Source organism: Lithobates pipiens, unplaced genomic scaffold (assembly GCF_037356315.1).
Source record: "Lithobates pipiens isolate NorthernLeopardFrog02 unplaced genomic scaffold, aLitPip1_a1.2 Scaffold_3, whole genome shotgun sequence".
In the NCBI taxonomy this organism is placed as follows: Eukaryota; Metazoa; Chordata; class Amphibia; order Anura; family Ranidae; genus Lithobates; species Lithobates pipiens.
The window spans coordinates 197667572-197683464 of record NW_027507790.1 but is presented as its reverse complement, the minus strand read 5'-3'; the positions used below and the strand labels follow the sequence as shown (position 1 = coordinate 197683464).

The 15893-nt window shown below is 45.9% G+C and overlaps 1 protein-coding gene and 1 long non-coding RNA gene across 2 annotated transcripts in view; one reads left to right on the top strand and one right to left on the bottom strand.

Annotated features, from left to right (window-relative positions):
• Positions 1-14248, bottom strand: part of DEPDC1B (DEP domain containing 1B) — a 109149-nt gene extending 94901 nt beyond the window's left edge. Inside the window, exon 1 of the mRNA XM_077462684.1 lies at positions 14094-14248. Within this exon, the coding sequence (XP_077318810.1) occupies positions 14094-14141 (48 nt within the window). The 5' untranslated portion in view covers positions 14142-14248. The remainder of the gene's footprint in view (positions 1-14093) is intronic.
• LOC143940019 (uncharacterized) lies at positions 1179-13366 on the top strand. The gene is made up of 3 exons (XR_013263808.1): positions 1179-1394; positions 12821-13008; positions 13096-13366. It is a non-coding gene; the product is annotated as an uncharacterized LOC143940019 (long non-coding RNA).
• Positions 14249-15893: the final 1645 nt, after the last annotated feature.

The window sequence follows — 15893 nt, the reverse complement described above, 5'->3', positions numbered from 1 at the left end:
CTAGCACCCAATAGTTCATTGACAAATCAGCTTGGGTGAGGACACCGCTGGATTCCTGGACAGGCAAATGCCCTAATATTAAAAGTCAACAGCCTGGAGCTCCTCTTTAATAACCCCACTCTCATTCCAAATTTAGAAAGAATTGTACCTGAAAAAGACCTCATCATCAGACCATTCATTGCAACCACATAAGACTGCTATGTAAAAGGTTATGTAGGGAGGCTGGGCCAGCACAGACAGGAAATCGACAAGAAGAGTTGAGGGCTATGAGTGAGGGGGATGTACTTTTCCTGGAGTAGTCATATTTTATAGCACGTTTTAAGGCACATTGCAAGTAAATACATCATTTAGGCTTCGTTCACATCTAGGCGTTGCAATTTTACAGGCTTTTTTTGGGCATTTTTGCAGCGGTTTCAAGGTCAAAAGGTCATTAATGTAAAAGCAGTAAGACGCCTGTGACCTGCCAAAAAAGAAGCTTGTGTACTTTTTTGAGCGACTAACGTTTTGCTATAGGCAATAGGACGTTCAGATGTGAACAGGGGCCATTAAAATGAATGGGGATTTATCTCATTGGGCGTTTTTAGAGCTGAGGCTTAGAGCATAAAAATGCCCAAAAACGCCTAGATGTGAACGGGGCCTTATTGGGGGGGGGGGGGGGGGTGGAATGCTGCAAGCATGGAAAATAAAAAATGATTTTTCTGTGCTTTTACCTGCAATTTCTTACATTGATAACAGGGTTTGGCTCAAGCCAAAATTGTTTCCTTGTTTTGGACTGAGAGGGGAATTGTCACCAGTGGGGAGATTCCCCCAAATTGTGTACTGGTGACAGAGGGACAGGGATATCTTTAAAGCGGTTCTGCACACACTTTCAAAAGTTAGCCTCATTCGTTTGTAAATGCAGCAAAGAGTGTACAATGGCTTTTTTTTTTTTTTTATCGTACCTGTTCATGTTTGTAATCTGAGTTTTTATTCCCTGCGGCGGTGGGCGGCGTTTGTGCGGGGATCTGCATCATGTCCGGTGATCGCCGCACTGTCTCGTGGGATCTTGTGCAATTCATCCCAGGAGTCAGTGCGGAGGTCCGATGCGAAATCTCGCGTGATTTCAACGCGTGACGTCATTACACTGGCCACGTTTGGAAGGCGTTTTGAAATTAGCCATTGTTAGGTAGGGCACCAATTGTGATGGCAACATTGATGATTACACCGCGTGGCGCAGTTGCCACTGAGCATGCGCGGGATCCAGCAAGGAATGCTGGTTCTTCTAATGCGATGGAACAAGTGATTGCTTGTGGGCTTCAAATGCCCACAAGCAAGATGACATCTGCTGGGCATGATTTTTAAAACTATCGATTAGACAGGAAAATGGACCAGGATACCAGGAAGCATCAGTACAAGTAAGTCTGACTTTAGCATGAATTTAATTTTAAACAGTATATAAAAAAAAAAAAACCACAATGTGTGTGCAGAACCGCTTTAAGCTCTCTACTAATGAGACCGCATAAATCATACAGCGTATAGGAAGAAGAGACAGTATTGTTATATTGTCTCATTGGGGGAGATTTACTAAAACCAGAGCATGCAAAATCCGGTGCAGCTCTGTCTAGAAACCAATCAGCTTCCAGGTTTTATTGTCAAAGCTTAATTGAACAAGCTGAAGTTAGAAGCCAATTGGCTACCATGCACAGCTGCACCAGAACCGGAGTGCTCCAGTTTTGGTAAATCTTCTCCATTGGGATCCAAACCCTACTCTATATTAGCCACGGTTTCTATACATTGCATTGATGGTCAAAAAGTCTGAAACACTTGTATAGAGTTTGGAATATATGGCTCCATTACACTGCACTATATTTGCACTATAAGCCATTGGCTATAGATGTGCATTTGGCTGTTTGCGTGTAAAGCAGTGATTTGAGTGACTGTGCCCACTGGCCTGGGATAAATGAACGATTCTCAGATTTTTGGTATATGTGGTAGAATGACATTCTACATCACATGCCTGACGAAGGGGTGCTGCATGGCCCAAAAACATTGTCCTCTTAAGTGATCACTGTGAATAAACCTTTGGACGTTATACGAAGATCCATGGTGTGCTGGCAAATACGTACATTGATCTGTGAAGTTTTACATCTCCAGCTGGCTGTTGCAGCAGCACTCAAAATTCCTTAGCCAGAAACGTGTGCAATGGGAATATCGATACTGGTATGAATGAATGAATGAATGAAATACTTTTATAGCGCAATATATATGTGATGGAATGAGACATATGAACACCGAGGTTTTACTGTAGAGGTCTAACAGATGCCTGTCCCCTCTGGAGAGATCCCCATAACTTCCTGTCCCTCCAGGTATGGTCATTTTTACATAGATACATTGGCCTAGCTTGGACCAATGTAAGTATGTATGTGCCATACCTGTGGAATCACTCTAGAACAGTTGTCCCTAAACTGCAGCCCAGGGGCCAGAGGTGGCCCTTCACTTGCCTTTATCTGGCTATTGGGGCACTATTTCACTGCTGGGGGTTCTTTATACTTCCACTGGCCAGTTTGTCCTCCCTACAGTCTGAAGGACAGTAAATTGGCCCTTTGCTTAGAACATTGAGAACCCTGCTCTAAAATCTGGAAATCACTGTATCATGATCACTGTAATAATGGTGCCCATCTCGTGTTTAGCGCAGGGCTTGACAAACCTGCTTAGAATTTAATAGCCAGCTAAAAAAAGTTAGGAGACAGTTTTTTTTTAAATCAGCTGCCCATCACCCAGAATTGCATGTCCAGGCAAAAATAATTACTACGCCTGGTGCCAAGCGAGAAAAAAGCTGTAAATGTTAAAAAATAGATACCGTATATACTCGAGTATAAGCCGAGATTTTCAGCCTCTTTTTTGAGGCTGAAAGTGCCCCCCTCGGCTTATACTCGAGTCATCGCTGTCTGTCTACCTGATCAGCGTGTCGAGCAGACAGACAGCGGCCATTCTATAATTCAAAAGCCGCGCCTCCGGCTCCGCCTTCGCCTGTGATAGGCGGAACACTGAATTTCCCAGCAGCCTGTGTTCCGCCTATCACGGACATCGTATCATCCTCGTACTACGGACGAGGATGATACGATGTCCGTGATAGGCGGAACACAGGCTGCTGGGAAATTCAGTGTTCCGCCTATCACAGGCGAAGGCGGAGGCGCGGCTTTTGAATTTTACAATGGCCGCCGAGGCGCCGACGAAGAGGGCACGGGACGGAGGCAAGGCACGGCACGGGACGGAGGCAAGGAGGCAAGGCACGGGACGGAGGCTCGGGACAAAGGCTCGGGACACAGGTAGGCTGGACACACACACACACACACACACACACACACACACACAGGGATGGATGGATACACACACACACACAGGGATGGATGGAGACACACACACACAGGGATGGATGGATGGAGACACACACACACAGGGATGGATGGATGGAGACACACACACACAGGGATGGATGGATGGATGGATGGATGGAGACACACACACACAGGGATGGATGGATGGATGGAGACACACAGGGATGGATGGATGGATGGACACACACACACACAGGGATGGATGGACGGACACACAGGGATGGACGGACACACAGGGATGGACGGACACACAGGGATGGACGGACACACACACAGGGATGGACAGGCATGTCTCACCCTCGGCTTATACACGAGTCAATAAGTTTGCCAGTTTTTTTGGGGGTAAATTGGGGGCCTCGGCTTATATTCGGGTCGGCCTATACTCGAGTATATACGGTAAATAGATGAGACTACACTGATGAGGATTGATGAGGTGGTGCTAATGGGCACCGATAGGCCTCACTAATGAGGTGGCACTGGTGGGCATTTATGAGTTGGCTCTAATAGGCAGCACTCCCCATCCACTCAGCAGCAGTAAGGAGAGGGGGTGACCAATCAAGCCCGCCACCTCAACCCCAGCCCCAACTCCCAGACTGGGAAGATGATGTTAGGGGTGGGCGTGCAGTGAGAGCAAGCCGTGCTCATTACAGCACCACCCACCAGAGGAGGGCGCCAGGTTGCACAAAAGGAGCATGTATCCCCCTCCAGCAGGCTGCAAAGCTGCGGCCTCAAACATCAGCCAGCCTGAAATTAGTCTGCGCACCCACAGAGGGGCCACATGGGAGGGATCCGGATCGCTGCTGCGGTGTAGACCAGGTGCTAGGACACAATTTGCAGCTACCATTGCGACCTGGCACCTGGGTTTTGTCGAGCTCTGGTTTAGCGACTGCCCTGCTGCCTTATGAACACAGGAGGATGCTCACTTAGCATTTTCCCTGAATGGCGCCCATGCTACACATTCTTAATGAATACAAAGTGATCACCACCTAATCAAATCATAGAAGGCCTTGCATTCCTAGAGAAATGCAAAGCTTTTCCTGGATGATGCCCATGCTAAATGAGCATCCTCCTATGTTCACAATGCAGCAGGGCAGCCACTCCACACGAGATACGATCACTGTAGTAATGGTGCCTAATACAAGGATTTCCACATTCTAGAGCAGGAATCTCTAAACTACGGCTCTCCAGCTGGTGCTGAACTACACGTTCCATGAGGCATTGTAAAACTGACATTCACAGACATGACTAGGCCTCATGGGAATTGTAGTTCCTGAACAACTGGAGGGCCATAGTTTGGAGACCCCCTTTTCTAGAGGGACCCCACAGGTTCGGCAAATAGATACTTACATTGGTCCAAACACAGTAAAAAATTACCATACCTGGAATTCAGCTTTAACGATTACTTGTGGGCCTGAAAGAATTACAATGGCGCTTGGTTTACCTTTCAAATAAAATTGTTTATAGCCTTTATATATACACTCCGTCTAATGGAAGACCTTAAAGTACATCTTATGGATCTGTATATATACAGACTGTCGGCTATCAGTGATAGATGACGTTTCTTCCAAGGGTCACTCTTGTTTGTATATGGGGTGTGCTTGAAGGATAGTCAGGACAATCATTTAACGTCTAAAGTTCTGCAGTTTGTAAAGCTTTCCCTGGTGGATAATATACTGATCATATGCTATATAAAGGTCTGCTGTCTGTATTTTATCAATGTTGGGAATACGATTCATTTATAAAAATCATTCTGCAGACAGTTCGCTCCATAGAGAGCCGGTCACAATCTCCTGTTATGCAAATTGGATGCAGCGAAATCCACATCCAAATAGCAATGGTGTGAACCCAACCTAAGGCTGAGTTCACACTGCAGCGATGCGGGAACGCTGCAAATCCACTCCGGGTTCCCGCATCCCATGCCTCCGGGCGGCAGTTCACACTGCCCTATGCGAACTGCTGGGAGTGTCAGTGAAACATTAATGACACCCCCAGATCAGTTTGCATATCGCAGTGCGATCTGCAAACTTGGACAGGAATCAGGTCGCATGGTGTGAACACCCATGCGATCCGATTCTGCTGCGGACCAAAAAAAGGGTCCTGTGCGAGTTTGGGCCGGATGCGATGCGAATTCAGCCATACTATCTGTATGGCTGAACTCGCATCGCACAGAGATCGGATGTGATTTGCACCGCAGTGCGGTGCGAATCACATCCGATCTCATCACCGCAGCAGTGTGAACCCAGCCTAAGACTGGACACACGTGGATGATTTTTTCTGTTAGAGCAGTCATCGCTCGCGTTCCCAAGTTTGCACTGGTCGCTGCGATTGGCTATCACACTAATCAGCCACTGTGCAGCCCATCCCTGCGTTTCTCTGCTTGAATGGAGGGATAGATTTTCCCTTTTAGAAAGGAGAAAAAAAAAAAAAAGGAAATGTTAAAGCGGGAGGTTCACATGCGCAGTAGGGAACCGGGAAATGAAGCCGCAAAGCTTAATTTCCTGATTCCTTTAACGAAGATGGTGGCGGCATCCGAGGACCAAGGGGCGGTTCGGCCTCGGGTGCCGACATCTCTGGACCCTGGGACAGGCGAGTGTGCTTATTTTAAAAGTCAGCAGCTGCAATATTTGTAGCTGCTGACTTTAAAAAAAATAAAAAAATTGCCGACCAGCCACCGTACATATACTGCGGCAGGTTGGCTCTATTGTGCAAAACGACTTACCTGTATGTCGTTTCATGTAAAAGATAGCGTGGGCGTGCGCACAGAGGCAGAACATGGATCTGTAAACAAGGCTGATCCCCGTTCTGACAGGGGACAACATGGAGATCTGCTGTTCCTAGTGATCAAGAACAGCGATCTCTCTGTGTTGTCCCAGTGATCCTATCCACCCACACAGTTAGAACACACCCAGGGAACACAGTTAAAGAGAACTGCAGTCTGTTTACATAATTTATAATAAAAACATATTTGCCATTCTGAAGCTTCCCTCCAACCACTTTGCACATAATTTTACATATAACGTGATCCTGTACTTGCCAAATATGCTGCAGAAACCTCCCTCCACTGAGTTTGGCTGCGTCCATTTTAACTGTGGGCAGCTGAAGCTGCTACCTGTCCACTTCCTGGATTTACACAGAGGAACTCCTCTAGCTCTGCAGTCCTGCAGCTCTTATTGGCCCTCCTATGACTCACCCCCCTCTTTCCTGGCAAACTCTCACAAGAATGAGAGAGAGCTGTGCATGATTTGAGAAGCCTCAGATGACCGAGACACTCGTGGACATCGCTGGACAGAGATGGGGCTCACATAAGTATTAGGGGGGGGCCCGACTGGAGCTGTTGCACACAGAAGGCTTTTTTATCTGAATGCATAGATTGCATTAACCAGATTAATGAACTCTGACTTAGGCACATATCTGTAGTGTTTACTTATCTCTCTCCAAAGTCCCATGTCTTTCTGCCCTTGTGTTCTTCTGTTATCAGCATGACAACTTCTGACACGTTCACCAACAACCAAGATAAAACCAGCCTGAAATTTGTGTCAGGGTGGGTGCTATAAATAGTTTAGCAGAGAGCTTGTCTTGTCACAGCACAGCTCTGCACAAATTCTTCCTTCCTCTGCCTGTGGAGGCAGGGGGATGAAGACAGCAGATATACATGTAAAATGTATGTAGGGAGATTTGTTTCATCTCTGTGCATCATCTGAGGCTGTTCACTTCACATGGTATGTGTGAGGGTTTACATCAACAAAAATAAAAAATACCTTCCGACTTTACAACCCCTTTAAAATGTGTAAAAAAAAAAAAAAGTTTTATGTAGGTCAATGTCAAGATCAGTACAAAAAAATAAAAAATAAAAAAAACATTTTTAAAAATGCAGGATCAGGGGGCTCCATTCACAGAGCGGTATCATACCGCATCTGAATATGCAGTAAGATATCGCACAGCGTTTAAAAAACAAACAGAAAAAAAAAAGACACTACTAAAATACTGCATGCGCTATTTTATGAAGTGATGCAGTATTTTAGCAGTGAAAGCTTGCGGTAATTTTTCTGACACTAGCCAGCATCCTTAACCTCCCTGGCGGTAATCCTGAATGTGGCTCGGGGTGAATTTTCATTACCAAAAGCGGAAACCCTGCGAGCGCCGCGACACATGGAGACTGAGCCTGGCTGAGCCATGACCACCGTAATATACGCTGCCCTGCTCTCCTCTCTCCCCTCCCTCCTTCCTGCAAGCTAGGTGTCTCCATCTTTCCCCCTCCCCCCCCACTGCCATTAGTAAAAATAAAAAATAAAATAATAGTAAATGCTTACTGCCAGCCGTTCATTTATATCCTGCCATAGCACACTGCATTCATTTTTCATAAAAACTAGTGTTGTAAATAATGATTCAGCGATGTCACGTGACTTTCGGCCGGTTTCCAGGGTTACTGCAGTAGAGACTGAGCAGCCATGTGATCTCCCTGGCTGACGTCAGAGGGAGATCACGGCCCCTCCTGCAGTATCCAGCTGTACAGCGGCCGCAAGTCATTTGACCAACCTGAAGACAGCTTAAAATAGGTATTTACAGCACTCGTTTCTACAAAATACTAATGCAGTGTTGCTCTGCCAGGCTCTAATAAAGGGTCTAGCAGAGTTTGTCTTATATGGGTTATCAAACCCATTAAGTGAGTTATTCCTAAAAATTACAGGCCTACAATATAAAGTGCCAAATTTCCATGCAAAACATTTTACCGCTTTGAGACGCAAAAATCTGACATAATCATACCGCCAAGGAGGTTAACAAAACGCCTGATGAGTCCTCAGCAGTAAGTGGGGTTCCCTGCTGACAGCTGAATGTAAAACAGAAGAATTGCCGGCAATTAAAAAAATAAATAAATAAAAAACAGCGCAGGGGGACCTCCCCCTCCCCCCCAGTCTATACCAGGGCCTTCAGGTCTGGGATGGATATTAAGGGAAACCTCACACTGAAATATAAAAACAAAGATGGTGCGGGATACCCCCCAAAATCCAAACAGGGCCCGTATCTGAGCATGGAGCCCGGGCGTGGGGGGGGGGGGGGGATTTACGAGCAAACCATACCAGGCCACATGCCCTCTACATGGGGGGGGGGGGGCTTTCTCCCCATGTTGATGAGAACAAGGGCCTCTTCCTACCCCTGGCCAAGTGATAGATATATATATATATATATATATATATACACACAGTTTTGCTAACATATGTTAAAGTTGCAAAACTTCTTCACATTAGGACTTGTTTTACGCTCCAGTATGAAGGGGTTAAATAAACCAAACGCAGGAGGCTAGTGTGAATGCTGTACTTGCACGATGCTGGTTTCTCTATTCACCTAAACGCAAAAAAAAAAAAAAAAAAATCACCAAGTTAATAAAAATAAATACTTTTAAAAAATAAAACTAAAAACCCTACCAAGCCCTTTTCCTGTGCACTATACTCAGACAAGCCTGGCAATGCACTGTAAACAGGTTGCAGCTTGCAGTGCGTATCATAAAGAGAGATCAGACTGAATACCGGGACGCTCCGAGTGTCATTGACACCCTGTGCTTACTGAACAAACTCATCACCAACAGTCACAAAAAGTCCCTAGACATCTACACAAAGATCTAAGTCCATCACGAGACACGACAACACTAACCAGACATCACCATCCTAAAATAACATCAACTCTACAATATACAGCATGAGCGCACTACACAACATACAACACACAATGATCATTACAAAGTGCGGCTTATGAAAAAGATTTGCCCGCACACCTCTTCCTGATGGTTTTCAGCTGTAGCTAGGGAGTTCACCCTACTAGAACTCTATGAAAAATAGGCTACATTCACACAGGTGGCCCGAGGTTCATAGTTTGCTGCGTTCTGAGGCAACTAAGTGCCACTTCCAGACGCAAACTGGCCAATGCTGACCTTGGATAGACACTAGCTGCTTCCAGGGTCGGTCAGAGACTCTATTCACATGCAACTGCTCATATGAGAGGTATGCGTCAATTATATTGAGAAATGCCCTCTGTCAAAAAAATGCTTCTGATGGATCTGCGCATGCGCAGTATGCAACGTCACTCCAGTTGATATGCTGGAGTGATGTGGATGCAACGCATGCACAGATCGTTGGAGGCAGGATCAGACGATCTGCTAAGCGCCAAGGGAGCATGTAATTGCTATTGCGGGATGGGTTGTAGGTGTGTTGAAGGGGGGGTTGTATGCTTTTTAACCCATTCCTTGACACAACCAAAATCCATTTAACACACTCAAGCCGCCATGCAACAGACAAAAAACACTTTGCTCAATACAGCCAAAACTCGCCCCGCAAAAGTGAGGCAGAATCTGACAATTCCATGCTCTCTCGGCACAATGGCAGCGGTGGGCAAATAGGTGTACCTGCATGTCCCCTATAAGAGGCAGGGATAGCAGACGCACGCCCGCCGCATACAGCACGACCGTTCCCACTGGACCAGCAGACTCTATGTCCGCCGATTCTCACGGCGCTCATGTCACGAAGCCGCAGAACGGAAACGTGCCTATGTAAACAAGACATTTTCCTGTTCTGCCTGACAGAGATCACTGCTCCCTGTCATGTGACTAGAAGCCTACCCCCCCCCAGTTAGAATCACTCCCTAGGACACACTTAACCCCTTCACTGCCAGTGTCATTTACACAGTAATCAGTGCAGTTTTATAGCACTGATCGCTGTATAAATGACAATAGTCCCAAAATAGCATCAAAAGTGTCCGATGTGTCTGCCATAATCTCGCAGTCATAAAAATAATAATTAAAAAAAAAATAACGCAGCTCACCACTGTTACTAATAAACAAAAAAAAAAAAAAACTAAATAGTACTAGTACTTATGTAGAAGAATACATATCAGCCTAAACTGAAAAATAAATTTTATAATTAATATATATATATATATATATATATATATATATATATATATATATATATATATATATATATATATCTCACAGAGGTGATCAAATACCACCAAAAGAAAGCTCTATTTGTGGGGAGAAAAAAAAAACGTCAATTTTGTTTGGGTGCAACATCGCACTACCGCACAATTGTCAGTTAAAGGCGATGCAGTACCGTATTACAAAAAAGTGCTCTGGTCAGGAAGGGGGGTAAATCCTTCCGGGGCTGACGTGGCTAAAATGACCCTGTTGCAAATATAAATATAAAAAAAATAAAAAAACACACAACAGAAGCCCTTTTAAACTAGGTTTACACTTGTGTGACCTACACTCTGTGGGAAGGCAGCCCATCCATTTCAGTGGGTAACCCAATCAGCAGGGAAAAAAGCCACTGACTTTTTTAAATTGTGCCTCATCAGCATCATGTGATTTGGTGGGCGCAAAAATGCACTAAATTGTCCCATGCATGGAGGTGTCATTAAAGTGCTACTAATCTCAGGCCCCTTCATTCCCTATATCTGGTCTCTCACAGTACACAGAACATGGAAATGTAATTATTTTTGTAAATATAACCTAATGAATACCTTTTCTCATCAACAGTATATAGCAGTCTTGTGACTTCTATCTGTGTCTGGTTAAAGCTTGTAGGAGAAGTTTTCATTCTCCCCTGACTGTCCTATGAGGCTACAGGACCCCTGACCCTCTGTCTGGACAGTGCTGATTGGCCCTGTGCTGATCACATGTACTCTTCCAAGAAAAAAAAACTCTCTACCAATACACACCAAACTGTGCATGTGCAGAGTGCCCTCAAAGCTCGATTCTATCTGGGATTGGGGACTGTGGAAGAAGGGGAGGATCTGAGAAGACAGGATCAAACATTTTTACACAATTCGCAGGATTGACCCCTTAGGTTCCACAGTGAGTAGAACAAGCATGCTTGTTGCTAGCACACGGTGCGACCCCGATCTCTGTAAAAAGCTGCTGCCCATACACCATGTGAACTGTCCAATCACAGCCAGTCACATGTAAACACAGAAGAGCCGGTAATGGCCTTTCATCACCTCACACTGACAGAGCGTGTGGCAAGGAGAGACGATCAGCGGCATCTCCTCGCAGGGGAGATCAAGACATGTAATCAGTGCCCCGATTACAATAAAGCACCACCAGTGCCCATTAGTGATGCCAGTCAGTGATGGCCATCAGTGCCACCCATCAATGCTCACCAGTACCACCCATCAATGTGGCATATTAGTGCCTCCCCAACAGTGCAGCCTCAGTGCCCATCAGTGAAGGATAAAAATTACTTAAAGCGGTAGTAAACCCGCAAATTTTTTTTTTTTTTTTTTTTAAACCTGCAAAGCAAAAGGCATAATGAGCTAGTATGCACCGCATACTAGCTCATTATGAAATACTTACCTTAGAACGAGGCCCCGACATCTGGCCCGATCCACGCCGAGGGAGCTGACATGCTCCCTCTGCGTTTCTTCCGGGTATCGCGGCTCCGGCGCTGTGAGTGGCCAGAGCCGCGATATCGTCACTCCCGTGCATGCGCGCGGGAGATTTCAGTACGGTGAGAACCCCCTTGTGCGCATGCGCCGCTGCAGTCAGCGGCGCATACCGAGGGGAATATCTCCTAAACCGTACAGGTTTAGGAGATATTTTTTTTTACCTACAGGTAAGCCTTATTATAGGCTTTCCTGTAGGTAAAAGTAAAAAAATTGAGCATACAACTACTTTAATTTACTGACAGAAAACTTTTTTTTTTATTATTATAAAAATTTCACATGGTTACAGTGTTGCATGACTGCGCAATTGTCATTCAAAGTGTGGCAGCGCTGAAAGCGGAGAATGGGCCTGAGCAGCAAAATGCGGGATCACAACATGCAACGCTGTCCCCAAAATAATTTCAGGCTCCATTTGCATCTGAGCCTAGCGATATTTTTAAGCGTTTTTTTCAGCTTTTTACAAGCATTTTACAGCTTCTGGTATTTTGTTTAGTCAATAGAAAGCTCTCAGGGGGGGCGCGCTGCTGCTTGAGCAGAGGACAAGTGACAAAGCGCTTGTAAAATGCTCAAGTCAGGCGTTTCTATTGATGTCTATGGGGCCAAAAACACTTATACTCTGCCAAAAAGAAGCTCATGTATTTTTCTTTTCTTACACATCCGTTACACTACATTTTGTTCTCACGTTTTACACATTTTTAAAAATGTTTTTTTTTTTTCCCCCACTTAACACACATCTTTTCATATTATATTAAATATGTAGAAACAGAACGAAACCTTGGATAGCCGCATTCCGGATTGTGTAAAAATGAGATGCCTTTATTTCTTCAAAGTGCAAGTGCAAAACTCAGTTGAACAAAACATCACAGCAAAAAGGGAACAAAAAAAGGATTTTTGAACAAAATTCTAACGCGTTTCACGCTACAAACAGCGCTTACTCATAGCTAGCATATTATATTAAACCCTTTTCATCCAGTGCACCAATTAACGGTCATTTCATTCACTCACTATAGGTCACACCACTATACCCTCTTCCTCATTTTGGACACGCTTTGGAGAAAAAGGCACCTGCGCTCATATGGGGGGGCCTGTTTGTGCGCCCCTATGGACATGAGGTATACTACCACCTCAGCTCCCGGGACGGACTACTCTTGTGGCCCTTGTTCTGTTCATGGTGCTTGCCGTCGCTATCTGCTGGCACGTAAGTACTTAAGGCCAATAACCATGGTTTGTCCTGTTGTATTTACCTCAACATCAGGACTAACTTTCACATTACATGTTTCTACAGATACCTTATAATATCCGCCCCTGAAGAAGTGTCTTTACACAAAAACACGTCAGGCTTTAAGGATATAGTTATTTGCCTTACTAGGATATACATTTGGACATGTCATATTGGTTGTACCACCAAGGCTGCCAATTGCTATGTGAATCAACCTTGCAATTGTTTTAAAAAATGTTTACCATTTTATTGCTGTTATTTGCCAATTATGTATATAACTGTAAATACAATGTTATCATTGTTGTGCACATGCATAGGTCTGTTAATATTTACTGATTGACTCTCTTACATGAATTATATCATTGTTATGTACTTATATACTTTGTATTTTAACAATAAAAAAAAAATTTGATACAATCTACACCAATTAACCACCTCATTTAAAGTCCCAACCTCCCGTCTTGATTTTTCTTTTTGAGCGACAAGCATTTTGCTTCAGGCGACAACACTCAGATGTGAACAGGGGCTATTGAAATTAATGGGATTTGACTTGTTGAGCGTTTTAGAGCTACAAGCAGAAAATCGCTCAAGTGTGTACGGGGATTCGTGTTCCTTTTTTTTTTTGAGTGTCAAGCATCGCACGTTGCAATTGCAGCACGATTTACTGCACTGCTAAATCACGGTGCGATTGGAGTGTCATTACGCAAAAGCATCGCAAACAATTTGGAATCACAGCGATTCCACCTGCGATCAGGTGTGAATGGAGCCTAAGAGATTGTACAATCAGATTGTATGGTGTGTGTGAGTGGTAAGCTTATAACAGATCTGTTCATGCAAGTTTATTTTTTGTTGAATATTCAGATCAGATGTCGCCCCCTCCATGATTGTACGATCAGACCACCCACAATGATCTCAGCAAAGGAATCACCTGTTAGAGGTGAAGCTGAGGAATTATGATATAATTAGAACATCCGCAAAAGTTCGTTTCCTGTCCCTTTATATCAGACTGATAGGGATCAGACATTCCTCCACCGATCACATTCCCTCCCCGGTCCCCTCCTCACCAGTTTGGTGGCCCGGTAGGGCCCCGGTCCGATCATTCGATGCTCCATGTTGACCCCCGGTCTGGCTCCGGGTTGTGTGTCGGGTCTCCTGGAGACGGGCACAGTTTGAATCTCGTACCTGTTGGACGCTGAATGCCTATTGGCCCTAGTGGCCCATGTGATGTGTGCGGGCAGGAGGGGCATGGCCGGTGTCAGCGATGGGATTTCCTCTGGGACGAGCTGTCTGTGAAGGGGGCGGGATTCCTGTTGCATGCCGATACACGGGGAGAAGGGCGTGACTACCAGGGGCGGGGCGGGGCGGAGCTCCCACCATCCCTCTATATACAATGCAGTAATACCTGAGACTATTGTTACAAGACACCGAGCTCAGAACCATACAGGGAGATTTATCATTGGAGCAGCTGTGCAGGGCAACCAACCAGCTTCCAGTTTTTAAAGTTTTACTGTACTGTACAAGCTAGAAGCCGATTGGTTGTGCACATCTGCTCCAGTATTGATCTTTTCTCCTCATAGGGCGCCTGTAGACATTATAGAACAAGTCTCATGTACTGTGCACCCCACCTGCATGCATAGAGTGAAGATGGTTCATGTTATAGGAAATCTAGAGGTAATAGGATAAACACTGATATCAGTAGTGTCATAATAGCAGCAACAGCCAAACACGGGGCTACCAGAGCTCATTCACATCAGCCCACATACTAGGATACATGTACAGCTGCATGTAAACATTATGCCCAGGACAGGTGCCGACCCCCCCCCCCTTTGTACCGGCCCTGGGAACACCCCCCTCAATTTGTGGCACCCGAGCTGATCACCCCCCCTATGTACCAGCCCTGCACCCCCTCAATTTGTGGCACCCGGGGCTGACCCCCGCCCCCTCCCTTTGTACCGGCCCTGCACCCCCTCAATTTGTGGCACCTGGGTCTGACCCTCGCCCCCCCTTTGTACCGGCCCTGCACCCCCTCAATTTGTGGCACCTGGGGCTGACCCTTGCCCCCTTTTTACCGGCCCTGCACCCCCTCAATTTTGGGCATCCGGGGCTGACCCTCGCCCCCCCTTTGTACCGGCCCTGCACCCCCTCAATTTGTGGCACCCGGGGGGCTGACCACCCCCCCCCCCCCGTTGGTATGCCACGGATGCTTGCTGGTGTACATTATTAAGGGCCAATGCATTGTTACATTGCATCATACTGCTTACATTTTTTTTTTTTAAAGCGGGATTCCACCCTAAAGTGGAACCTCCGCTGATCGGATCCCTCCCCCCCTCCGGTGTCACAATTGACACCTTTCAGGGGGGAGGGGGGTGGAGATACCTGTCAAAGACAGGTATTTACACCCACTTCCGGGCATAGACTCCCATGGGAGTCTACGCCATTTCCTGCCCTGCTGCGCTGTCTGCTGGGACACACACGGGTCCCAGTGACAGCACGGAGATTTCCTATTGCACGGCGCGGCTCGCGCATGCGCAGTAGGGAACCGGGAAGTAAAGCCGATTCGCTTCACTTCCTGATTCCCTCACCTAGAATGGTGGCGACAGCAGCCGAGAGCCGAGCGATCGATCGGCCTCGGCTGCCGGCATCGCTGGAACCCGGGACAGGTGAGTGTCCATTTATTAAAAGTCAGCAGCTGTAGTATTTATAGCCGCTGGCTTTTAATATTTTTTTTTTTGGTGGAATCCCTCTTTAAGAACTGCTTCTAAAGCTGTTGCATTTAAGGAATGTTGTGAATGATATCTGTCACAGTTGCTTGTGCACTCAACCGAACTGTCAAGTCATCAGATGGCTGGTGTCATAACTGGTCA